The 27942-nt window shown below is 42.0% G+C and overlaps 1 protein-coding gene across 2 annotated transcripts in view; it reads left to right on the top strand.

Moving 5' to 3' along the window:
* RUNDC1 (RUN domain containing 1) overlaps positions 1–27942 on the top strand; it is a 492478-nt gene that overhangs the window by 256082 nt on the left and 208454 nt on the right. For both annotated transcript variants that reach the window (XM_044054664.1, XM_044054665.1), the window contains one exon: positions 9449–9647. In XM_044054664.1, coding sequence (XP_043910599.1) covers positions 9449–9647 — 199 coding nt within the window. The remainder of the gene's footprint in view (positions 1–9448; positions 9648–27942) is intronic.

Below are 27942 nucleotides of genomic sequence, written 5' to 3'. Positions count from 1 at the left end.
AGTTCGCAGATGACTGCAAACTGGGCGCCATAATCGACTCTCCAGCCGACACAAGCATCCTCCAAAAGGGCCTCATAGAAACAGACAACTGGTGCCAGAGCCATGGCCTCAAGCTAAATGTCAAAAAGTGTATAGTCATCCCCTTTGGCAAAAACAAAGTGCCCACAAATTACCACATAGGTGGTAATCCATTAAGTACAGAAGAAGTAATTAGGGACCTGGGGACCCAAGTTGATAGCAGTCTCTCATCTGACAACCACGTGGCCAAAGTGGTTAGAAAAACATTTTATATAGCCCACCTAATCATGAAGGGATACTCATCCCTCATCAGGCCCATAATTGAGTACAATGCCCCTTTTGGGATGTACCTTACCAGATACCTGCAGCAACTGGAAAGACCCCAAAAGTACCTCACCAAGAGGATCAAAGGGCTCAAACAGATGCCATATGCTGCCCGGTTAAAGAAACTCCAGCTCTACTCAGTGGCATACCGCCTGTTCAGAGGCGATCTGTGCCTGACATATAAAGCCATGTCCAACCCGGAATTAATGGACATGCTGCACCTCAGAAAATCCAAATCCCATCGAGCTACGCGCTCGAGAGACTTGAACCTCAGCACTGAAATAAATAGGACATGCTGGAGGGACAGATTCATAACCCAGAGGCTCCCTTCACTCTGGAATAAAATCCCAGTCCAGGTTAGGCAGAGTCCCTCATTGACTCTCTTCAAGAGGAATCTTGATGAATGGATGGGAGATCGTAGGTTTACCCCGGGTATTACTTCTGTGTCACTGTTAGACAGAGGCACAGTATACTAACCTCGAAAAAGGGCATAGCAAAATTCATTTAAAATGGGTGGCGAAAGCCAAACACATTCTGGCTAGGCTTATAAATGCCCTAGGGCAGATAGCCTAGTATGAACCTATGAACCTAAGTGCAACACATTTTTATTTCAATTTTTGTGTTCCGGTTGCTTGCGTTCCAGTTAACTGAGGTTATTGTAGTGTAATTTTCTCATTAGTTATGAATGTAACAGTGAAGGAAATTAATAAAATGTCAAGTAGCAGTGGGTCCAAAATGATGGAGTACAATTACCAATAATGTATAATTATTTAGATGATATTGTATTAATTGTTAAAAATAAGGTATGGATGGAAGAAGTAAATGAAAAAGTTAAGTATAAATAAAAAAAAATTATTAAAGTATAAATAAAGAGAAAAGTAAAGGATTTGGTTTTAATGGTATGATAGGAGGTATTGAGTATAGTGAAAAATATATAGCTATATTAGGAATAATATTTGGAAGAAATTAATACAGACAACAACAATGGGATAATGTACTCAAAGAAGTATGAAAAGGAACTAATGGTAAGTATATTTTCTTTTATATGGGGCTCTAGACTGAATTCAGCCAAGAGATGGATTCTATATATGAAAGAAGAGCAAGGATGTTTAGGATTAATAAACATGCAGTATCTTTAATTTTATATAAGGTATTTGAAAGAAATTATGAAGGAAAATAAAAACTTGATAGACATGATTATATTATTATTAGTATATTAGAAATTACTATATTATAAATGCAGAGAATTGTGGGAAGGAATGGAAGTTAAAGAAGTAAAAGCATTGTAAGTGAAGAAATGAAACTGTACCACAACAAAATTGGTGTTATGGAAAATAAATATATATATATATGTGATAGGAATGATGCTTAAATATTATGAAAGCATTTTATTACATTGATCCATGGAAATATTTAGAAATAGGCAAGAGAAAAGCCATAATGATGTGCTATAATAACTATAAAAAGATTGAGGAATGTATTGATTTTTATGGAGATTGTCTGTTAGAAAATTGCTGGCTAAGGTAAATATGACATACAAGAAAAAGCAAAATAGAATATGTAATAAATGTGGAGTGAGAGTACTGAGCATGTGTTTTTTGAAATGTGAGAGTTAATTTGTGGAAAGAAATATGTAAACATAATAGGGTGAAAAGTTTGTTAAAATTTGAGCAAAGAAATATGGACATAAAAGAATTTGGTTTATTATGGTGCACAAAACAGGAAGAAGTGAAGAAAATAGATGGAGTAATGTTGGTTTCATGGACTATAGGGAATGAGACTAAATGAAATTAAATACAATGGAAAATGGACTTTGCCAAACACTAATGTGTACAAGTATGCTGCCTTTTGCATCACCACCTCATACACTGACATCGAGTGACATATTTGAGAGCAGAGACTGTAATGTTTTTGTAGCAATATTGTTAAGATTTGGAAGGCAGTGATATAGAGTGGTAGTCTGTTTAAATCTTGATGTGAAGTTGTTCAATCTCACCTTCATTCTTACTGATGGGGTTCGGAGCTGATCCTTCGCTCCGAGTCGGCCAAATTGCAAAGCTCGAGGTCTCCAAACAGCTTGAGGATGAAACCCTATACCATGATGCTCCTCTCCTTCCCCCAGATCTAGTTTGCCGCTGCAACAGATCGAGCATGTTCCTTCAGCTCAGGCTGTTTTTTGTCAGATAAGTAAAAAGATTTCCTTTATTGGCTCTTTTTTTTTTTTTTTCATCAGAGAAAACTTTTTTCCTTTAGCCGAAGTTAGACTTGTGTTTACTTTACTCTGTTTTTGTGGGGATGTATTGTGGTTTCCTTTTTTGGCATTAGGCCGTTTTCGTGCTTGCTCAGGCATCTTTTTACCGTATCCCTTCATAGCCAAGTTCAGGCTCTAGTCTCTTTACTTTTAGCTTTCTAGCCGGTTAGGCTTAATTACTTTCATTTATAGCCAAAGTTACACTTTATTTTCTTTATAAATAGCCTTTGATTGTCTAAAGAAAAGTTGTTGAACTAGCCAAGTTTGGCATAGTATAGTGGTTTTGAATTGGACTGAGATCCAGTAATTTAGCCGTTAGACTTAATTTTTTCTTTGCAGCCGAGTTAGGCTTAAAATTCCTGTCCAGCAGTGGATTTACAGAAAGTTTTCATTGTTCTTGAGTTGTTTATTGACATTGTGGTGTTTCCTAGTGGATTTTATTATACTTGGATTCAACATGTCAGAAAAGGTAAAGTCAGGCTTTAAAAAATGCCCAAAATTTAACCAAAAATATCTCTCTCAGATGGTCATACCATCTGTGTTTATTGCCTAGGAGAGGTCCATCATCAAGAAGTATGTTCTGTGTGCCACGGATTTAGTACCAGGGTTCTGGCAGAAAGGAAAAGGAAATTAGTGGAAAGGGGCCTTAAGTCTGCCTTTCAATCGGATTTGGACTCTGCTCCTCAGGAAAAGCCAAAACCTGCTTCTTCTTCTCTCCTCTCTCTGATTCGGAGCTGAAAAGCCTTTCAGCTCCGAAGGTATCAAGAAAAGTATCTGACTCTGCTTCACAGTTAATGGAGCCAACTGTTCAGGTAGAGGGTAGGAGCCGGTCTTCAGTTTTGGAGCCAGTATCTCCAACCTTAAGGTCTCCAATCCTGGGTTCACCTATTCCTTCCATGGCCTCCTCTCAAATTTCCTGACTATCGGATTCGGATGCGGATCAAGTGGTAAGGAGATTATTACAGAATCCAGCGCTACCAAAAAATTTTATCAGCTTCAACTCTGGCAGCTTCGGAACCGATCAAGTCATCTACCGTACTTGCTGTTCCTCCTCCTCCGACTTGAGTCGAGCCTTCAGAGCTGAGGGGAGCTGATCAGTTGATTGTGGAGCTGTCGTCACTGACACCCATGTTTGGCCTCTCAACACTGACAATCCTGATGTCTTCGGCCCCGGCTGCAGACTCCGGGAGCTGACACTTACCTGCCGGTTCAGGGGAGGGGAGTCAAACCGATGCTTCGGTTCCATCTCTCCCCTTGGGGCTTAGGCGTGGATGAGCTCGGCTCCCACCTTGGGATCTGAGCCGGCGGCTTTGGTGCGGGAGGAGTCCTTGTTGTCTTCGGACCCGGGGGCTTCCTTGCATTGGAGCCATGGTGCCTTCGATGCCATGAGGAGGGTCTTGTCCTCCCAGACAGTCACAACTTCTCAGCAGATGGCCTTCTCCCTTAAAGTGCCGGAATCTTCTCCGTCACCACAGATCCATCATAAGTGTAGGGACCCAGAGTCTCAGGAAGCCACCTTGGGAGAACCCTGCTCTTCCGGGACCTTGCCAGAAGCCCCCACTGAGGAGGTCCCTAGGAAGCGGACATGTAAGAGGAAACATGTAGATTCCTCTCAGGAATCTGTCACATACGACACCAATTTGGAGGAGTCGGAAGGGTCCCCAAGGTCCCCCTCTGAGGATATATTTTTTGCAGATATCCTAGAGATCCTAAAGCAGTGGGGTGACTGGCAGCCCGTCAACCCTTCCAATAACGAATTGGTGCTCCTGAAAGCTTTTGGGTCCCGACCCTCCACCACTTGGGTATCTCCGACCTTCGATGAGTTGATGGATCTTTTATCTCGAAGGGCATGTGAGTCACCAGATACCATGGAACCTGTCCCTAGAAGACCAAACAAATATATTTTTGCACCTCATAAGACCTTTTTGTCCAAACCTATTCCTGTTGATGCCATGGTGGTTGCGGCAGCCATTAAAAAAAGAGATGTCAGAGACCTTGACGTCTGTCCATCCTCCTAATAGAGAGTCTTGGATCATGGACAGATTTGGCAAGCACATGTTCAGTTCTATGACATTTGCTCTTCGATCGTTTAACTATTTAACTCACTTTACCAGGCTTCAAAGAGATCTCCTAAAAGAGCTCTGAGATGCTCTTCAGGGTGCAGTAGCTGATATGGTAGCAAACAAGGTAACATCTCATCTTGCTACCCTTGATTCCATCGTCAACTCTTCCATGCGCCTCGTATCTTACGCAGCTGATGGGACGAGTAGGGCAGCAGGTACAGGAATAGCTCTTCGAGACATTCCTGGATGCGCTTGTGTTCTTTTGCGGAACCTTTCAAGTCATCCTTTGTGAATGCCCTGTTCGATGGTTCCTCACTTTTTGGACCTAAAGCTAGAGAACCGCACCAGATGTGTACAAGACAGAAAGACTGTCTTGCCATAGGAGTCCATTTTTCCACACCTACTAGACCTTACCCTAAAGGCCAGTGGGGTGGGAAAATATGGTTCCGGAAAGCCCAAGGAGCCTTTTTGAACACACAAGGTGAAACCCCTTCCCGGGGCAGAGGAGGGGGCAATAAATGCCCACGCAGCAGAGGGGGTCCGCAGAACCAGGGTGACTGGAATCAGTTCCATGGGAAGCCCTATCAGCTCTTCTGAAAGGAGGCCCACCTGACCGCCTTTGGAGGGAGGACATTTATCTTTGTATCTAGGCACCTGGCACAAAATCACAAAAGACAACTGGATACAAAGTATAATATCCAGAGGTTGTATTATCCCCTTTCACTCATGCCCAGAACCATTAAGAAAGATCCCAGACGTTCCACCCAGTCTTCGGGATGTAGCAACAGTAGAGATTCAAACGTTGCTAGAAAAAGAGTCATCCAGCCAGTCCCAGCAAACCAGAAAGGATCAGGAACTTACTCAAGATTCTTTTTAGTGCCAAAGAAAACAGGGGACTGGAGACGGATACTAGATCTCAGCAGACTCGACAAATCTGTAGAAAAGACAAAGTTCTGGATGGTCACGCTTCAGTCAATACTCCCGTTCTTAGGGAAAGACAATTGGATGTGCTCAATATATCTCCTTGATGCGTACTACCATATAAAGATGGCCAGGCCATCCAGGGATCATCTGTGCTTTCGGCTGGGGGCCATTCATTAGCAGTTTCGAGCCCTGCTCTTTGGTTTCACTACAGCCCCCAGAGTGTTTACCAAATGTAAGGCAGTGGTTATGGCTCACTTGAGGCATCAAGGAATCTGGGTGTTTCCGTATTTAGATGACTGGCTCCTTACCGCATCTACCAGGCATCATCTCATACAGGCAAGGGACATTACCTTAGACCTCTGCTCTCAACTGGGGATAACAGTAAATTCAGAAAAGTCTGCCTTATTGCTGTCGCAGCATACCGTCTTTATAGGAGCAGACTTAGACACCATCAACATGTCCCTAAAACTTCCTTTGGAGAGAATACTTATCCTTTGACAACAGATTCTGGACATTCTCTCAAAGCACAGAACACCAGCATCTGCGATTTTCAGACTGTTGGGCACCATGGCAGCAGCTATACCTCTAGTGAGGTCGCACATGTGCATTCTTCAATGGCTACTATTCACACAGTGTAGCTTTCAAGAATTACCTTTGGATTACCTGGTTCAGATAACCAATTCTTGCAATATGGACCTTCGGTGGTGGCTGATATCTGAATCTGTATCCATGGGACGTCCCTTTGTTCTTTCTACTCCAGTTGCATCTGTGACCATGGACGCCTCCCTGATCTGGTGGGGGGGTTATCAAGGAAGGACATCCAAGGTACATGGCAAGAACACGAGGCTCACTTGCATATCAACATCCTAGAGATAAGAGCGGTACTCTTAGTGTTGAAGTCCTTTCAAGACTCTCTTCCTCTGGGGACCATTGCAGTTCAGTCAGACAACATGTCAGTAGTCTGCTATATAAACAAACAAGGAGGGACCAGCTCTTATCCCCTATGTTGAGAGGCCCTGAGAGTATGGCATTGGGCAGAGTCCACCCAGCGCTGTGAATTGAAATTCCTTTCGTGGAAAACTATTTTCCTAGTGGCTATCACCTCTGCGCGCAGTTTCAGAATTACAGGCCCTATCGGTAAGGCATCCATATTTGATATTCCACAAAGATAGTTTCCCTCAGAACAAACCCTTCTTTCCTACCAAAGGTTTGCTCAGAATCCAACCTTAATCAAACCACTGAATTGCCAGCTTTCTTTCCTAATCATACTAATCAATTGGAGTATATGCTTCATAAACTTGATGTTCACAGACAACTTTGTTTCTGTTTAGTCAGGACAAAAGACCATAGACAATCTGACCAGCTCTTTGTATCATTTTCAGTTTCCAAGCAAGGTGCCGCAGTTTCAAACCTACCTTACCTAAGTGGCTTTTGGACTGCATATCTTTTATATATAGTTCTGCACATATTCTCTTAGAAAATAATGTTAAAGCTCACTCAACTAGAGCTGTCTCTACTTCTACAGCTTTTTCGGCCAGGCTATCAATAGATTCTATTTGTGAGGCAGCCACATACCTTCATTACTCATTACAAAGTAGACAAGACCTCTAGGGACAGGGATTCCTTTGGTTCTGCTGTCCTTAGACATGTACTCCTGTGAGCCACCCGAGGTTGTGGTGCTGGGGACGCTACCCATCAGTAAAGAATGAAGGCGAGATTGAACAACCTCACATAAAGAAGTTATGTACTTACCATAACATTCCATGCGAGTTGTTCTTCTCGCCTTCATTCTTACAACCCACCCTCCTACCCCCAACCAGTGTCTGGAAGTTCGAGAGTTGGCTCTTTCAGCCTGTTTTGGTCCTTTCTGAGGAATTTTCCTTTCACCAGTTACTTAAAATATGAGGATGGTATTTTTACTCTGTGTGTATGTTACTAGTTGGCAGCAAACAAGATCTGAGGGGAAGTAGAGGAGCATCATGGGATAGGGTTTCGGCCTAGAGCTGTTTGGAGACATCAAGCTTTGCAATTTGGCTGACTTGGCCCCAATCAGTAAGCATGAAGGCGAGAACAATTCACATGGAATGTTATGGTAAGTACATAACTTCTTTTTTTTGCAGCCCTTGTGTTCCTTATGGGAAAAAAGCTAGGGGAAGATGCAGATGGACATAAATGAAGATGCAGCTTATCAGGGCAGTGGTTTTGACATGACACTAACCAAAGTATTAGGCCGTGCTTTTTATTGAAGATATGACTATGACGTAAAAAGTAACACGTGAAGGGGGACCCTGAGATTCTTATAGGATCAGCAGGCCATTGCTGGGTTGGTCACTGGGTAGTTGGAATAAAAGTTGCAGCAGTGCCATGTGTGAATGAATAAGTTATGTAAAAAAAATGTAATCCCAGATTGTGTTATGTCATCATGTATACACAGGGAGTCATGTGACTTAGTTCTTCTTAGTGCTCCATTTCTTTCGAAATTTTAATATGAAAGGAGGCTGTTCTGTATAGGTTCTGAAAATAGTGCCATATAAACACATTTTACTGTTTATTGTACATTTTCTAGAAAACATAGCTACTGTTGATCCAGGTAATGTACTGATCCATGATGAACCCATTTTCAACAAGACCTGGATGCATCCAAGTTAGCTAAACACTGTAAGAATAAATATCCCGCATTCTACAAGTATTCCTGCATACTTGGCTTTAAAGTTAAAAAAAAGTCTTATATTAGTAGTAAAGTATATGATGAGTTAAATCAAATAGATATATTTCTAAATATCTCTGCTGTGTATCCCATGCAAACCATCCCAAGTTTCACTGTCCTTCTGCCGTTATGCCGCTGTGGGACAGATGAAGAAGCATGTTCCTCCAAACCTATTTTTCAGTGGGCTGTGCCTCTTGTATCTCCCATTTTGGAGGCTGTACCCCTGTACATCTGATCCAAAAGTAGAATACCTTTTAAAATTATTGCCAGTCCCAGATGGAATATGTGTACACTGTGGAAGTCTGTGCCAAAGTCTTCACTAGGAGGAAGTAAAATGGCAGTAGACAGCATTCCCTACTATAGAAATAATGATTTTTCTTTGTTTTGAACAGATCTGAGTTCCAAAAAGCTTGCTTGTAGTCCTTTAAAAGGGTGGCTTGAGAGTTTGATACCGTAAGGGTTATTTTGGTCTGGTGAATGTTGATTGCTGAAAATGTGTCTCTAGAGCATTTTCTTACATTTAAAAATGTTTACTCTTTGCTATATGATTCAGTAGAAGGATGATCTTTGTAAAGCTGTAGAGCAGATGGGAATTGTGTACAACCAGTGTCTGGAAGAAGGGACTAGGAGGTGGGGGATTATGCTGTCCAGGGTCATTTTTCTGTGGTGGATAGTAGGTGCTAAGATACAGTAGATAGGTGAGGAAGATTTTTATACAGATTAATTTGCTCAAAGAGCAATTTGGTTTATTTCAGATGCAGTCCTTCTAGAGTGATCCCTTCCAATGATAAGAGGTGCCACAGAATGTTCCACTATATTTTGCTGCCTTGGGCTGCTTAGTAGTTTTGATGCTTTTGGGGGGGGGGTGGGTTGAGATGGCAAATTGTATTAATTCAACCTAAATGTTTTGACTTTCGTTCTGCTTGAACAGCAACTCTACACATTAGCTCTGTAGTCAGTTAGTCAGTGGAGTTCATTCATGTTCATAATTTATAGTTTGTTGTAATAGTAGTTTGCCAGAGGCTTTTTTTCTTTTACTTCACATGTTTCATAGTTATAGTGCTTTTGTCAACACAGCTACCTTCTGAGCTTCTTTGTTTACTCCATGGACACAATAGGAGGAATATAAATACTGAGTTTGTTCTTTTTTTTATTTTTTAGGTCATTATAGATGAACTTATTAAAAAGTTGGATATGAATTTGAATGATGACCTTGGAAGGATATCGCCAGAGGAGCTTCGTCAACGTGTTGATGCTGCCATCGCTCAGATTGTAAATCCAGCACGAGTAAAAGAACAGCTTGTAGAGCAACTAAAAACCCAAATCCGGGACCTTGAGATGTTCATTAACTTTATTCAAGGTGAGCAGGACTTCTAATGAGAGGCCATGCGATCTGTGGTAGCTGTTATGAAACAATGACAATCCTATCTGTGCCATTACTTGGGCATGGTTACCAGCATACTTCAGAAGTGACAGATATACGGGTTATGCTGGAATTTAATGCAGTCAAAGTGCAGCTTATTTTTTAGCATCTCAGCTGTTGGTAGGCCCACTGGCATAATTTAGTTTCATCATGCTCCTTTTTTTAATTGCGAACAATATTTCTCATTTGATCACTGGTAGGATACAGTCTTTTCCAACTACTCACAATTTAAAACAAGACATTTTTATGCTGCGCTACAGCTGACTTGGGGGTAAATATATATATATATATATATATATATATATATATATATATATATATATATATATATATATATATATATATATATATATATATTCAGCACTTCTATACTGCATCAGCTGAAGCGTCATTAGTGTAGAAGGTATCTTCTTTTATAGATGTCAGGATATGGTCTTTGTACTTTTGGATATCTCTACTTCTGTGGCAGCCAAACTGTCCTTCAAGATACCTACTTTTAACATAAGTGAGTCGAGGTATACATTTGAGGAAACCATACTTTGCATGTTTTCTGAGAAAAAAATGCCATTCTGCAGAACATTCATAATGCTGTAGCTGACTAGCTTTTATTAGTGCATAAATGAGCAGAGACAGATGGAGCAATAGTGAACTGGATTAAAGGGAGGGCTGAAAAAGGTGGTAAACAGGCAGGACAGGGACGCATTCATTTGATTTGATTTCACAGAGTAAGAGAATGAAATTATTTTAACATATTCATCCTGATAAATGGGATAGATTCCAGTCCTGTCACTGAAGAGAGAGTCCTAAAAGAATTCTGGCACTGAAAGTTGAAAAGCTGAAGAGAAAAGTGATAGTATCACCAGGTGAAGTTTCATCAGATCAAAGAAGGGGTCGTGCCCTTGGAGGTCAGACAGTGACCACTGGCATGGGAATAAGACCAGCTGGTCACCTTTTGTATGTCAGTCTCTTTGCTGAAGTGGATACTGGGATGTCAGTGGAGCATAAGACCAGGTGCAGTATGGATTCATAGCAGGAAGTTTATTTTGGTGTCTTGAATGCATAAGAAGTGTATAAAGCCAGGAATAGATGGGACATAACCTCTTTAAGCTATAGCAGAGTGTTTGACAATGTCTCTCACAGAAAGTTTCTAATGATTAGTGGATCCTGAAATGGGTCCTGTGGTGTTGGTATACATCGTGCCAGGTGATGACTGAAAGTGAACCGTGTGGATCAGCTCACTTAACCCATTTAGCAGTACAGTTAATAGAGAGTAGCATACAGACATAATAGTAAATGGAATTTGTGCAAAAACTGTATTTCTGGTAAGATACTACATGTTTTAATAGAGTCTATCTTTTCTGTTGTCATTCTAACTGCATTGCAGAAGGTATGGCAGGAGAAGACTATCTTTTTGCTGTTATCTGTGCAGTAGGGTTGATGTACAAGGCTTTAAGTGTGAAGAGACTTTGCAAGAGTAATGGTTTAACCATCGCAATTAAGATTGTCAGTGCGAAGTAATGCATGTAGGAAGTAAAACTCCAGGAAATTATTGTACACACAGAAGGCAAAGCAGTAGTGCCTCTACCAAAAGCTGTTCAAAGAATAAAAGATTGGTGAGAGGAAGAACTCAAGTTGTGTAGTCTTGAAGAAAGGAGACCGAGATTGAACATAAAGACATATTAATTGCTTCAGGGGAACCCACGTAATCCCACTTGAGTGCCATCTGTCAGAAAATATTTCAGAAAAGCTCTACAAGACCAGAATCACAAAGTATGACTGTACAAGGCAGACAGCTTATGGGAGACTCAAAGAAATATTATCATGGAAAAGGTAAGGAAAGACTGAAATAGCCTTTATTAGAGGTGTTTATGGTTGGAAAGCGTAACATATTTCAAAAAAATACATGAAACAGACAAAGTTGATTGCTTGAGAGGTAGGAAGCATAAATTCTTGGTTAAATAGACTTTATAATGAAGTGGACTAGCTTGATGTGGTGGCCCTTGGCCTGATATCAGTGCTTTTTCATGTTATAAACATTTTAACAGCCTTAATTTAAGGATATACAATGTAAAGTAACAAATCATTATCATTTTTATTATTTAACATTTGTGCTTAATGAAACAGTAATGTAGATAATCTATGAAAGTTTTCGGACAAATATGCAAAAGTTACTTTATTCACTTAGTTATCATCAAATGTGTTTGTTATATTATTGTTGCCTTAATTTGACTGTTAAGGTTATTGATGCGAATGACACATGGGGGGAAAGTTGGTCTGTCAGTTATGTTTTCATGTATTTAAGAAGACATTGGGTGGAACTGCAGTTCAATTTATGGGGCATAACAAACTACTCTTCACATACGTTTAAACTAAAATCTTAATGACACGGCCCAATCAGAAGACAACAGTTAACCTCAGACCTGGTCCTAGCTGTTTTTACTTGCCTACAGTTTAAAAGAATAAATATTTTTTTTATTTTTAGCAAATGTACTACTTCAAAGTGTTTTCTTGACTGTTTACTGACACTTTTACTAGGAATTCTCACACTTAACAATATTTCTTAGTACTTCATTCTAAATTAATACAGTTGTTATCTGGCATGAGAGACTTTGGTGAATTAAACTCATCAGCTGTGCCCTTACAGTACATTACTGGCAGAAAGTAGCTTTCCAAGAAAACAAGATTGTGTAAAGATGTACACTGCCATGAGGATATTCAAGGTTTGAATAAAAAAGTAAGATTATTAATAAGTGTTTGTCATGCTGCTTGTAGGTTTTTTGGATTGTGTAGAACTCCATAGAAATATTTTAAAAAGTTTTGTCAATTTCTGCCTGTAATAGTCCAGTAACTTGTTAATTCTTGCTGATAGAAGTTAATGGAATGAAACATTAACTCATAACCCTAGCATAATGTAGTATACTGTCAACCTGCTAGTTCAGAATACACCAAAATTATGTACTCTGTGTAACCAAAACAGTTTGTTCACTGTTGTAGAAAATCTGAGGCAACCCTTGCATGTGATAAAACTTTTAGTTGGTGCCTCTGTCTGTTAGTAGTGCAGGGGCAGTCCTGGGGTAAATTTTCTGTTTCCTATTCATAGATCTAAGTTGCGCTTAAAAATTGGGGGGGATGAACATTTTTTTATGTGGATGGGGAGTCTGTTCTACAGCAGCAGTATCTTTTATGAAATGTACCTGTCCCTCCAAACCATTCTGTTGTTGCAGAAGAGGTTTAGATCCTTAGAACAAGTATTTCTGATGCCATTTGACTTGATGTGCAATAAATCTGTCAGTAATTGGTCAGAGGATGCCTTGAATGCCAGACACAAGTCACCCCTTAGTAATCTGTAGGACACCAAGTGACAGGGCTTTTGGTCGGTCCAGTTTTACAACAAAAAACAAGTGTTGGTCAAAAGGTAGGTCACTGTCCACAAAAGTTCCCAAATCCAGAACAACTGGGTGAACTTAGGGAATATTCTCAGTGTGGTAACTCCCTGGGATAGATGACTTCCCAAAGGATACAATAATGCATTTTTTGGCATTTAGTTTCAGACCATGATTTTAACACTAGTTATTTATTTGAGATAAACCTTCCTGCTGCTGGTTAAGTAATTTGGGGATTCAGTTGATTGCTTCTACTTTACAGTCATCTACAAACTTAGTCAGCCAGTGTCCTATGGTATTGGTTTTTACTTATTTATTTATTTATTTTAGTTTGTTAACCGGGAAAGTCCATTGGGCCAAGGTAGCCCGTTTTCAATGGAGGCCCAAGGAGAAAAGCTCCAGACAGAAAGACAATATACAATGTATTAGTACAGCATATGAGAACAACAGTTTAACATTCAATATACAGCAAGGCAAGATTTTACATATCTTGAAATATATGAGCCGAGTCAATCACTTATAAGATATTAGCAAAAACAATAAGTTTATGTGCATTTAATACACTACATGTATTTAGGTAAAGGAATTTTAGAGAGATGAGTTGAAGCAGTGGCAGAGATTAGAGTAGAATAGAATAGGGATATGTATCGGGAATCAGGTAGGATGGGTACAGGAGCACTCCCAGAGGGAGTAGAGGTGAGAGTGGAGTAGGGTTTTAAAGGATGGTAGGTTAGGGGTAGTTCTAATGTAAGGGGGAAGAGAGTTCCATAATCCGGCAAGGGAGAATGATAGTAGAAGTTGTCCTGGTGCATGTAAAGGCTTGTAAAGTTCTAAGAGGTTCTGATTTGTGGATCTAAGTGTTCTATGTGACAGGTGAAGTTTTAGGGAAGAGGAGAGTGATGGACAGTTAGAAGGTTTGAAAATGAGCTTGTGTGCTGTAGTTAGTTGAATTAAATTTAGGTAGCCTGGGAGTTCCAACCAATTTAGAGCATGTATGGAGTTGCAGTGGTGAGTAGAGGATTTGGATCCTGTGGCAAACTTTGAAATTTTGTTATAACATGAGGAAAGTTTAGATTTTAGGGATGATTGGAGGTTAGAGAGTAGCAGAGCTCCATAGAAAAGGGAGGGTAGGAGGTAGCTGGTAGATGGGAGTTGTCTAGAAGACAGAAAAAGTAGATGCTAAGTAGGAGAGGTTCCAGCACAGACCCCTGGGGATTCCACTGGTGACTGGTCTCTTTGTGCAGGCAACTCCCCCTATTTTGATTAACTGCAACCTATCTGTGAGCTAGTTGGCAATCCAGCAGGGTGACATAATTTATTCCCAGTTTATTTAGGTTTTCTACTATGGCTGAATGGGGAATTGTGTTAAAAGCCGTGGTCAGGTTGAGGTGTACAGTAAGTACAATTTTGCCTTCATCCATTGTTTTGAAGACCTTTTCAAAAAACTCCACCAGGTTGAGTAAGCATTACCTGCCGTTGATGAATCCAAATTGAGAAGGGTCCAGTGTTTGGAGGTTTCCTGTGTCCTGATTTGATTAATTCCATGATACGTCTTTCTATGGCTTTGCATATGAGGCTGGTCAGGCTTCTAAGTCTGTAGTTAACCTGGGTGTGTGGAAAGTCCTCTCTTATGCAGGGTAATATGACTGTAACTGTTCTCTATTTAATTGGTAGAAAATCTGTATGGAATCTGAGAGTGAACAGTGTTAGGGGTGTGGCTAAAAAGTGTTGCATGCTGTTTAAGATGCATCCAGGGATATTGTCAGGACCCTTCAGTGCAGTACTTTTAGCTTTTGATAGCACTTTTGGTCTTGTGTGATAGCTGGAGTTGAGCCAATTTCAGGTATATCTTGTACCTGTACCCATGTGGCATATTGGACGTCTTTAGGGTTTAGGCAAGTTAATCTTTAGAACCTCCACATATGATTGGTTATGTGTATTGTGATGGCCTTTGAAAGGTGTCATGTGTGGTGTACTGCTGATGATTTTGGTGTCTGAGTTTACTGTATGAGTTTTTTCCTTCAAGAATATTATATATGTACATCTCTCATGCACTTTTAGATCTTCGTCGTTTGTAATAGAGGGAGGTGAGCTAGTTCAGGTATATCTTGAGGGACAGACAGAGGAGAGAGAGGGGTAAAGTTAAAACTAAGTTTTATCGGCCAGTAGGTCTGCTATATCTTCAGCCACAGTTTAGGTAACACCATTCAAAATCAGCTCAGCCCATTGCTGCATTCTGCTTTGGAGATTATGAACATAACTAAAAAATGCCTTGTGATGGTCTTTGGCTTGGGTAGCTGTTTTAGCGTCAAACTTGGCTTTGGAGGGTTTTATTACGCTCTTGAGTTGTTTGATGTCCTTCCATATCACTGTTGAAGTAGTCATTACATTAGGGATTCCCTGCATAGGGCAGCCCGATGTCCGGCCAGTATATCAAAGCCTTAGGTTGCTTTGAGATATGCCATATGTCACACTATGCTCTTTGCGTAGCATAGGGCATAAAGATGATGTCCAGGCATACCAACCTCCAAACTTCTTTGCCACCAGTCTAAACATCTTCACTTGATTGTCAGTCTGAATGCCTATGTTATGTTGCTGGTTTCACAGAGCAATTGCAGATAAGTACCCCATTGGGGTTCCTTTTTTGCTTGTCTTTTTGTTGCTTGTGGGGTGTCATGGCATCCAAGAAGGGTAAATGGAAGTGTGGAATTCCCCATAGTGTCTGTTTTCCCTTTGTCAGGCTTTTGTACCAAAAACTTTGCTTAGTAGACTTTCTTCTTTTATACTGCATCTTGAGAATCAGCGACTTAAACTTCTTGCGAAAGATACTGTGAAGGGAACTTCCCACCCCAAGGGACAGCAGTCAGGGAAGAAGGCTAAGAAGCCTAGGTCAGAACTGTCTCCTGTCCACCACACATTGGACGTTTCTCCCGAGGTGAGTGAATGCACAGAGGTTTGCCCAGTTTTGTCAGAGTCCTCTGCCACGACTGGGGTAGAGGCTAGCGGGGATCCAGCTTTAAGCATATCTGAAGAGGTTTTGCAGACATCCATTTCAGACGTTCAGAGGGTACCATTGTTGATCATTTCAGAGGGGCCTAGGAGTGTTCCTCAGATTTTAGTCAGAGAAGAAATCCCTACTATTATTAAATGCCATCCTGGGTTAGAACCTTCCAAGTTTTATAAGGCAGATGTCCTGTTAAAGAAAAAAACTAAACATGATGTTCTTCGTGTTTCACTGTTGCAGTCATTATATTTGGGTAATCCTGCTGGCAGGTTGCCCTCAGTCGGCCTGAATTTCAAAGTCTCGGATCCTGCGTTGGCTGCTGTCACCCCTTCCCTGATGTCAGGTCATCAGGGGTATAAAAGATGCAGGCTACGCCATTTTCTTCTGTCTTTCTTGCTGCACAGTGCCCCGAAGCAGAAGCAGTTCGCAAGTGCCAGTCAGCCCACTTCTGAGATTTTCGTGTTCGAATTTCAGATCCAAAGTCTTCAATAAAGCTAAGTACCCCATTGGGGAAACCTTTTTCTTGCTCCAGACCGATGTCAGAAAAAGTAAATAATTGTATTACTTGTGGAAAGCAAATACATCATAAGGACTTTCATTCTTACTGTATTTCTTGTCTAGGCCCTGATCACAACATTTCTGGTTGTCAGTTTTGTGCTAGATTTAACCAACGCACTATTAAGCGTCTGTATGATTTTGCTTTAAACTATTTTGGACGCCGGTTTAATTATCCAGAAATGTCGTCGGATAGCCATCCGACTACCGGAGTTCACAAAAAACGCAAAGAAAAGGAGAGAGATAAACAACCAAGGTCCAAAACCGACGACTAAGCTTCTCCTAAGCCAGACGCCGGTTCGCCGGTTCTCAGTGAGGTGCTTTCGCAGCCCCTGACGCCCGCTACTTTAGAGTCGCAGGCCACTACCGACTCCCATGTGGAGTCGACCATGCTGCTGAAAACTCAAGGTATTGAAGCCTCGGATACTATTCCCTCAGATGGGTCCGGAGCTGCTGAGCAGGCACCGGCTTCTGAGGGTGTATTCAGACCTAAACATCTTTACATTAAACCGACTTCAGCTTCAAAGGCAAAGACTAAAGCAAAGAAACAAACTCAAGAGCCACGTGGACAGGCCTCTATGCCCAAAAAACAGATGCTGAAAATGGCCGAAGACTTGATTACCTTGATCAGGGGTTCCCATCCCCTTCCTGATAAGAGGCCTAGGCAAGAGACTGACTATGAATCTGCAGATCAGGTTTCTATTTCCTCTAATTCCTCTTCTGATCAGGAATATTCTCTTCCCCCCATACCTTCAGCTTCTCCACCAGAGGACTTTTCTTTTGGGGAAACCTTGCATACCATGAGGGAGCATTTCCACTGGGAGAGCCAAGATTTTTCAGAATCTAAAAAGAGGCTCAGGGATTTCCTTTTACTACCTCAACACAGGCCTCTAGCCATTCCACCTGTTAGACATTGTAGATTGTGTTTTCGGAGTCTTCTCTTACTCCTGACTCCTTACCTCCAGCTCCTGTTAAGCCTGACAGATATTACAGGGTTCCTGATTCTCATAAATTCCTTTTTAAAAACCCTTCTGCAGACACAGAAACTATTTCACAGGGTCCCAGAGGAGTTAAGGCTTCCGCTGCAAAAAAAAAAAACCTACGCCCTCTGACAGAGATTCTAGGGCACTGGATAGATGGGGAAAAATGGTTTACACATCTGCTACCTTGGCTATAACGGCCTTAAACTGTCAGTTCCATATGCTCAAATATCAGCAACATGTCATGGCATTGCTTAAACAGAAAATGTTGTTAAACTCTGAATGTGCAGAAAACAAGGAAATGCAGGATTTATTGCATGCAGCTGAACAAGTTGGAAAGCATACTTTGCAATGTGGGTTTGATTCTTTGGAGGCCTCCCGCAGGGCCGCAGATAAGGGTTCTGTAATTAGGAGGCATGCATGGTTAAAGGAACAAAATCTGCCTGATCATGTTAAAGTTAAACTATTAGATGCACCTTTGCAGCATGACACTTTGTTTGGTATTAAGGCAGAAGAGGTGCTAAAGAAAATGGAGGACAAAGCTAAATCTATGCAAACTGTCAAAGATTTTTTACAAGTACAGCCACCTAGGTTTAGTAGACACTGGCCTACAAAAAATTGGTCCTTTCCTGTGTCAGACAGACCTCAAAGGGGCAGATGCAGACGCCCTAGAGGCAGAGCCCAGGTGCAAGGTTCGTACAGGTCAAAGCAATGGGGTGCTCCTATCTCCAAAGTTGGAGAAGACAAATCACAACCATACAGGAAACAGTCCGAATGACTTCTCCCTGCCTGCACCAAGCACTTATCTCCTGGCAGCACCCTTAGGGGAAAATTAGCACTTTTTTCTCAAAATTGGCACATTATAACCCAGGACAATTGGGTTCAAAATATAGTGTCACAAGGCTACAAGTTCCATTTCCATACCCTGCCAAAGGCAAGCGGCTGGCCAGATCTGCCAAAACATCAATGAGCAGAGGCACAAACAAGTCTCATCCCTCATGGACATGGGGGCCATTCAACAAGTACCAGAGCAAGAGCAGGGACAAGGATTTTACTCGACTGTTCTTTGTACCCAGAAAGGACAAAGCCTGGAGACCAATACTGGACCTGTCTATTCTGAACACATTCCTGGATATACCAAAATTCAAAATGTTGACTTTGCAGCAGCTTCTGCCCATGCTGGGCAAGAACGCTTGGCTTGTGACTTTAGACCTAAAAGAGGCATACCTGCATGTCCCAATCAGACAGTCATGCAGAAGATACCTCAGATTCAAGGCTGGCTCAATGCATTACCAATTCTCTGCACTGTCCTTTGGCTTATCTACTGCACCCAGGGTCTTTACAAAGTGCCTGGCACCAGTAATTGCATTCTGCAGACAGAGGAATAAAAATATATCTTTACTTGGACGACTGTCTAATTCAAGCAGAGAACAAGGACATTCTTCTACAGCATCTGGCATTTGTGAAAAGACTTCTAACATGCCTAGGGTACACAGTCAACGAAAAGAAATCAAAACTAGTACCCTCTCAAGAGATAATATTCCTGGGTGCAAGCTTAAATACAAGTGCCCAGATGGCTTATCTCATGCCAGTCAAAGGCAACTGACTACCTATTTCAAAATGTTGGCAACAAAGGCCCAGTTATCTGCAAGAAAAATTCTGCAGGCTTTGGGCTTCATGGCATCCTGCATCCTACTAATTCCATATGCAAGACTGCACATGAGGAAACTTCACTGGTACCTAAAAAGTGTTTGGACTCAACATTGCTACAGTCTGGAAACAGTCATTGCTCTCATTCCCTGCCTGCAACAGGAGTTTCGATGGTGGGCAAAGGCTTGTCACCAGAACAAGGGACAGCCGTTCAAATTACCCCCAGTCAGGCAGACACTAACAACGGATGCATCAGATTATGCCTGGGGGGCCCACATGGCAGGAAGATGCATTCAGGGCACATGGTCCTCAAACCAAATGCATTTACATATCAATCAAAAAGAGATGCTAGCTGTTCAAAATGCCCTGACAGCCTTCAAGGACCTACTTCATTCAGGACAACTACTGATAAAGACAGACAGCACCATGGTCATGTGGTATATAAACAAGCAGGGGGGCACACATTCTTACCCCCATTGCAGACTAGCCATGACTTTGTGGGACACAGCATTGACTTACCAAGTACATCTGCAGGCACAATTCCTGCCAGGAAAGGAAAATACTCTGGCAGACGAACTAAGCAGAAACCTCATGGATCCCCACAAGTGGCAGCTAGATCCACAAGTCTTCAGCATGATGATAAGGAAATGGGGATGGCCGGACATAGACCTATTTGCCTCCCCTCACAACTACCAAGTAAAAAGATTCTGTACAAGGACTTCACAGACAATCATGGAAAGTGGACGCCCTATCTTTCAGCTGGAAAAAAATATCAGTATATGCCTTTCCTCCACTGCCTCTCCTCCCCAAGGTACTCCTAAAGGACAGACAGGAGAAGCCAAAGATTATACTGATTGCCCCAGACTGGCCCCGCCAGTACTGGTATCCAGTCCTAAGGAACTTGTCTCAATGCCCAGCTTGGACCTTACCTCAAATAACGCCATCTACTATCCCAGCAAAACAATCAGATCCTGCACAGCCAGCTCAGGATTTTAAACCTGGCAGTATGGCGGATAATGTAATCATACAAAACACACCTCACAGTAAAGCTGTGATGGATATCATTTTGGAAGCCAGAAGGACTAGTACTAGAAAATCTTATGCTGGAAAATGGAAGAGATTCTGTGCTTGGAACCAGGCACAAGGAACTGATACAGCTGTACCAAATATTCCTCAGATTTTACAATGCTTAACTGAGATGCTGGATAAAGGCCTATCTTTTTCATCCATTAAAATTCATGCCTCTGCCATTTCGGCTCATTACAATACAGAGCCACCAATCTTTTCTCATCCTTTATTAAAGCAGTACCTCAGAGGAGCCAAAAATTTAAGGCCTCCAAGGAGATCACCAATACCTGCATGGGACCTCAACTATGTCTTGGAAAAACTCACCCTGCCTCCTTTTGAGCCAGCTGCTACTGCTGATATAAAGGTTTTATCTTGGAAAACAGCTCTGCTCCTAGGAATAACTTCTGCAAGACGAATTTCAGAGCTTTAGGCACTCATGGCTGTGGAACCTTTTATCATGTTTTATCCAGACAGGGTTTCTCTGAGGACAAACCCAACATTTATGCCTAAGGTGGTGTCCAGTGTGGCTCAGACTATTCATCTGCCAACTTTTTATCCAAACCCACAGAACAAGGGGGAGAGAATTCTGCATTCATAGGTTCATAGGTTGATACTAGGCTATATGCCCTAGGGCATTTATCAGCCTTGGCTAACTCCACCCCTTAAAATATGGATTTTACTGTGCTCTTTTTTTGGTTACTTTATTGAGCCTCTGTCTAGTAGTGACACAGAAGTGATCCCCGGAGTGAACTTACGATCTCCCATCCACTCGTCAAGATTTCTCTTGAAGAGAGTCCGCGAGGGGCTCTGCCTGATATGGATGGAATTCTATTCCAGAGTACTGGGAGCCTCTGGGTCAAGAATCTGTCTCTTCAGCATGTCCTATTAATTTCTGTGTTGAGATTCAAATCCCTTGAGTGCATAGCTCTAGTAGATTTGGATTTTTTGAGGTGGAGCATGTCCATTAATTCTGGGGTGGACATGGTTTTATAAGTCAGGCACAGATCACCTCTAAGTAGGTGGTATGCAACTGAGTAGAGCTGGAGTTTCTTTAACCTGGCAGCATAGGTCATCTGTTTGAGACCCTTGATCCTCTTTGTGAGGTACTTTTGTGGTCTCTCCAGTTGCTGCAGGTGACGGGTAAGGTACATCCCAAACGGGGCATTGTATTCAATTATGGTCCTGATGAGGGATAAGTAAAGGGGCACAATGACCTCCTTGGATCTAGATGTGAACCCTTTCATGATGAGGTGGGCTATATACAAGGTCTTTCTAACCACTTTGGCAACGTGGTTGTCAAAGGAGAGATTACTATCAACTTGGGTTCCCAGGTCCCTAATTACTTCCTCCGTACTTAATGGATTACCGCCTATATGGTAGTTTGTGGGCACTTTGTTTTTTCCAAAGGGTATGACACAGCTTAGATTCTACTTGGACAGAACCAGTTTTCAGGAAGACAGAGCAATTACTAGTGGCATATGCTGCAGGATCACAAGGAAGGGCCATCTCAAAGCAGATTATTTCAAAGTGGATAGGCCACTGCATTCTTTTCTGCTATTTTCACCATGGCAAGCCAGTGCCTAAGGTCATTAGGCCACATTCAACCAGAGCTGCAGCCATGTCACCAGCCTTTCTCAGGGGAGTACCAACCAAAGACATTTTAGAGGCTGCTACTTGGAGTTCAGTGCACACCTTTACAAAGCACTATCATCTGCCACTTTACTCTAAATCCAAGGCAGGCTTTGCCACTGCAGTTCTGCAGGGCCTCATAGCTGCTCCTACTGCTGTTTACCTCCAGCCTCCCAACCATAGCTTTGGGACTCTACCCAAATGTAATGACTGCAACAGTGAAACACGAAGAACATAGTACAGTTGTGTACACTTACCATAAATGTAGATGTTCGAGTGTATTCACTGTTGCAGTCCAGGTTACCCACCAACCCCCTTTTTTTCTGCTGGAACTTATCTTTCCTTCTCTGATTTATACTACCTATGTGGTGTATTTGCTTGTAGATGAAGGTAAAGTTTATATGGGTGCATGTATTTTTATACATATATAAATTTTGGCTACCCTTTCAGGGGGCACCTTGCATCTGGGGCAAGAAAAACTGAAGAAAATGGCATCGCCTGCTTCTTTTAATACCCCTGACATCAGGGAAGGGGTGACAGCAGCCGACGCAGGACCCGAGACTTTGAAATTCAGGCCGACTGAGGGCAACCTGCCAGCAGGATTACCCAAATGTAATGACTGCAACAGTGAATGCACTTGAACATCTACATTTATGGTAAGTGTACACAACTGTACTTTTCTCCTGCGCTAAGGATCCACAGAGTGATTGGCAAGCCTGCATTCAGGGTTTGTTTAGTGCTTTAAACCTCCTCAGGGTGTTTCTGTTCTAGCTCCCCCTTGGTCCTTTACTCCCCTTAAAAAGACCCTTGGAACAGGATTCCTCTGAGGAGGAGTTGGATTCCGATGAGACGTCACTTGCTTACTCTTCTCATATTCCTTCTCCTTTGGACTGTGGGTGAGAGGAAGAGGAATGCACCATTCCTGGTACTCTCTCTAAAGAGATTTCTTTTGGGGACACTCTCCAGGATGATGGAGTTTTTTTTTTTTTTTTAATGTGATTGCCTCAGGTCTCTGAGAGGTACAACGAGTTGCTGCAGATGAAATCTCCCAAACCTTCTGCTGTTCTGTTTTGGCTGCGTTTTCCAATGCCTCTAAAGCTCCTGATTCTCAGCCCCCTACTCCCAAAAAACCTGATATGTTTTATAGGGTGCTTGAAGACTGTAACTTTTTGTACAAGTGTCCTGCTGCTGACCCCTCAGTTGTGTCTGGTAGTCTCTGATAAGCCTCTCAATTACTTCCTTCTCCCAAGTTAACTGCCTTCTGATAAAGACAGCAGAACCATGGAAAGGGTAAGTAAGAAGGTTTGCACCTCGGCTACCTTGTGTTTTAGGGTTATTAATTATCAGACCCATATATCAAAGTATGTGTTGGCCCTCCTGTCTCAGGCTTGCCAGGTTATTTCTGGTCTTCCAGATTCACAAGGGTAAAGCTTCTGCTCTTTCCTGTTAGTGACTTCTTCACAGGTGGCTCATCATTCCATCAAGTGTAGTTATGATTCAGCAGATGCTTCTCCTAGGGCTGCTGCTTTTGGGTCAGAGATGAGGTATTCTTGCCTTTAGCTTCAACCTTTGCCTGATGATATCAAGGCTAAGTTGCTGGATGCCCCTCTTGATAAACATTTGTTTGGGGAAGCTGCTACGGATTTGCTTACATTCCTTCAGGATAAGGGGAAGGCTTTACAGGAACTCAGAAGTGTTTTTCTCCTGTTCCTAAATTTCAGAGAAACTGCCCCAATAAGCCAACCTTTGTGAGCAGGCAATCTCACCCCTTTCGTTAGGGCAAAAGGGGTGGCAAGTGGGCTCCTCCTGCTAAGGCTTCTCAGACTTTAGGGACTCAGAAGGCTTCCTTTCCAGGTAAACCAAGTGTTGTCTGACTATCTGTTTCTTCCCAGCCATGTTCCTCTTCCTGTTTGGCTACAGATTACTCAGGACTCCTGGGTACTGTCCGTTATTTGCCAGGGGTATTTCATGGTGTGGAAATCCCTTTCTCCTTTTTATGGGTATTCCTCAGTCTCCTCAGGAACAACTCTGTTTTTTTCCCAGAGATGCTTTGGGACCTTTTGACTCGGGGTACTATTCAAGAGATGCCTGTGTCCCAAAGGAGGAGGGGGTTTTACTCCAGGATGTTTCTAGTACCCAGAAAAGAGGGTACTTGGAGAACAATTCTCATCTACACACTTTTTTCTGAAGGTGCCAACGTTTCGAATATTGTCCCTTTAGACTTTGTTCCCTCTTTTGCTTCCTTAGGCTTATATGGTGTCTCTGAATCTCAAGGATGCTTATCTCCATATTCTGATCCATCCCCTTTTCAGGAAGTTTTTACATTTATCTATTGCTTCCTGGCATTTTCACTTCTCTGCTTTGTCCTTTTGCCTTTTTTCTGCCCAAGCTGTTCACCGAATGCCTCGTTCCTGTGATTGCTTTTTTTTTAGGCTTCAGGGGATCCAAATATTTCCTTACTTGGACAACCTCCTGTCTCAGGCATCCTCTCCAGAGATCCTGTTGCAGTCTTCATTTTGTCATTTTCCTTCAGAGCTTGGGGTTCCCAATATATCTCAAAAAGTGTTTTCTGACAACTCCTCAGGATCATGTTTTTTTGGGTTACAGGATTCAGAGGGTGCCTATGTTGCCATCCTTGCCTCATCCCAAGACCTTAACTCTCATTTCCTTCTTTCAAGCTCTTCTTTCTCTGGCCTCCATTACAGCTAGAGAGTTTTGAGAGAGCTGGAATTCATGGCATCCACCTTCCCTATGCTCCCTCTGGCCAAACTCAACATGAGAAAGTTTCAGTAGCTCCTAAAGTCAGTTTGGCTTCAACATGCACATCCTCTAGAATTTGTAGTTCTGTTCTACCTTGTCTCAAGAAGGAAGTTCACTGGTAGATCCAGCAGTTATCCTTTAAATTCAGGGCTCCTTTTTCATCCCCCTCTTCCCTTTCAGGAACTGTTCACATACTTTTCAGATGCAGGATGGGGAGTGGCTTTTGGCTTCCTAAAGGTGCAGGTGGTATGGTCATCTCCAACAGAAGGAGCACATCAATGTCAAAGAGATGCGAGCTCTTCTGCTTGGCTCATCAGGCTTTCCATCTTCTTTTTTTTCCCCCACAGGACCTTTCCAGGTATTTACAGACAGTAAATACCACAGTGATGTGGTATGTAAACAAACGGGGGAACAAGATCTGATGGTTGGCCCTCCTGGTTTGGGATCTTGCTGTCCGTTATCAAGTAAATCTTCATGCAGTTTACATTCCCTCAGGTCAAAACATTGTGGCAGACGCACTGAGCAGGTCCTTAATTCAATCACATGAATAGATGCTTCACAGGGATGTTTTTCTGGACATTGCCCACCAGTGGGATACTCCTCAAATAGACCTGTTTGCCTCCTTTCTGAACAACTACCTCTTAATTTGTGCCAGAGTCCCAGGTCCTCTGGTGTGGAAGGTGGACGTCCTCACTTTGTCTTGGAAGGAGATGTTTCTTTATGCTTTCCCTCCCCCTTACCCTCATTCCAAAGTCCTGTTCAAAATTCAACAGAACACTCCCAAAGTATTGTTGGTGACTACATTTTGGCAGATACAGCATTGTTTCCTTCTGCATTTAACCAAGGGCAAACATCAGAAGTTACCTCACAGGGTGGACCTATTCGCAAAAGATAAGGGATCTCTCATCCATCCCCACCTGTCCACTCTTCTACTGACACTGTGGATGTTACGATTTTGATTCCACATAGACACCTTTTTCTGTGTACATGCTTAGGATCCTGCAGGAGGCCAGGAAATTCTTCTTATCCAAATGGAACAGGTTTTCTGTTTGGTAACTTTCTCGTAACCTGGATCCACTTTCTGTGGATGTTCCTTTGATTCTTTCTTATCTGTGTGAATTGCTCAGTGCTGGGTTGGTTTATTCTTCTGTTAAGGCCCACTTGTCGGCTATCTCCACTTGTTTGCCATTATATCCTAGGTTTGAAGCTAACGAATTCCTTAAAGGTGTACTTCATACTAGGCTTTCCAGGAAGTCCGTTGCTCCTCCCTGGGATCTTAATTTTGGTTTGGAGAAATTGACTCTGGCTCCTTTTGAGACTGCAGCTTCAGCTTCCTCGCAACATTACTCTTGGAAGACTGTTCTTCTGTTAGCCCTTACTTCTGCCAGATTGGTGTCTGAGCTTCAAGCCCTTATGGCTTGTCCTCCTTTTTTTGGTGTTTCATAAGGACAAGGTGTCCTTGCATACTAATCCTCCTTTTATGCCATAGGTGGTGAATGAGCTGTCTATTAATCAGTCTATTCATTTGCTTGCTTTTTTCCCTTCTCCACAATCTGCTATTGAGAAGGTGCTGCGCACGTTGGATGTGCATAGACAACTCAGATTTTATGTTGATAAGATGAAGACTATTAGGAAATCTGATCAATTTTTTGTTTCCTTTCATCCCAGGTCCTTGGGAATTAGCTGTATCCAAGCAAATTATTTCTTCTTGGATTTCAAAAGCCATTTCTTTTTGTTATTCCTTTTCATAGTAACAGCCTTCGTTATTCTGTAAAAGCTCATTCTATTAGAGCTGTGGCTTCTTCTAGTGCTTTTTTTAAGGGTTTGGATACTAACTCTATTCTTGACACAGCTACAGGGACTTCTGTGCATATCCTTACCAAGCACTACAACTTGTATGGAATCTCCAGAGCTACAGCTGCTTTTGCTAGGGCCATCCTTCATGGCTTGCTAGTGAGCTCTATTGGTCCTTCCTCCTTCCAAGTTTCTTCCCGAGCATTGGCACTCTCCCTAATGTCATGAGTACTGCAGCAGTGATATGGAAGGACATAGTACAGTTGTGTAAAATCTTTCCATAACAGTAGATGTCCTTCCCTTCACTGTTAAAGAGTATTCACTCCCTCCCTTCCTCCTTCCTTCCCCTGGTCCAGTTCTCTTCTGGATGTACTGGTTACCTCTTGGTTTTCCTTGTAGTGGTGTTCCTAGTGGGGCTTTCAATTCTGAGGTTGGTACATCCGGATGTCACCTTTATGCCCTGCACTGTGTGAGGAGCATACATGTGACATATGGCCTACCTTAAAGCAACCTAAGGCTTTGGTACAATGGCCGGATGTCGGGCTGCCCTAGGCAGGGAATCCTTATTGTAATGAATACTGCAACAGTTTAGGGAAGGACATCTACCATTATGGTAAGATTTTATATAACTGTACTTTTCAGTGACAAGGGCTCCAACATTCTGGGAATTGCTTTTCTTACTTTTGGTCAAAATTCTTTTACTTTTATTATAAAGCTTGGTGATATTATGGTTCCACCATGTGGGTTTGTTTCTGGAGTTTGCCCTGCACTTATTCCTCTGGGGTACAGCTGCATCTGTTTATATGCTGGTATAGTACGGTGGTGTACATTTCTGCATATTCAGTGGAATTAACTGGATTTGTTTGAGAGTTGAAGCTTGTCAATATATCCCTTAGGAGCAGGTAGTTTGTCTTAAAGAAATTTCTAAAGGGTACCCTGGATGGAAACTATCTCTGGTTTCAGTTTTATTTAGAAGGCAACTGCTTTGTGGTCAGACCTAACAAGAGATGAAGATATGCAAGGGATGTTGCAAGATGTTCCTATATTAGTAAGGATAAGATCAAATATGTTATTCACTGTAGTGGGTACTCTAATTGTTCCAGGGCATTTGTATTGACATAGTCCAGAAGTCTCTGTGCTTATGCACTATTGGTGGTGTGGGTTTCCCAGTATTTATTTGGATAGTTTAGATCACCTAAGAAAATGGTGCGGAGTTTAATACTGAGTGGTTATAGTTCTTGTAGATAGGCACTGTGGCTTTATCACTGAGGGAGTTTATAGCTAGCTAATGTATGGTATGGGGCCTTTCTGATTGTTATTTGGACATGAAGCTCTTGTACATCATGCTGCTTTAACAGCCTTGATGCGAGTCTCTTATAGAGTGTAGATTGATACACCTCCACCCCCCC

The sequence above is a fragment of the Protopterus annectens genome, chromosome 13.part0 (assembly GCF_019279795.1).
Source record: "Protopterus annectens isolate FY-2018-M chromosome 13.part0, PAN1.0, whole genome shotgun sequence".
In the NCBI taxonomy this organism is placed as follows: Eukaryota; Metazoa; Chordata; order Ceratodontiformes; family Protopteridae; genus Protopterus; species Protopterus annectens.
This window is presented reverse-complemented; position numbering and strand designations above follow the sequence as displayed.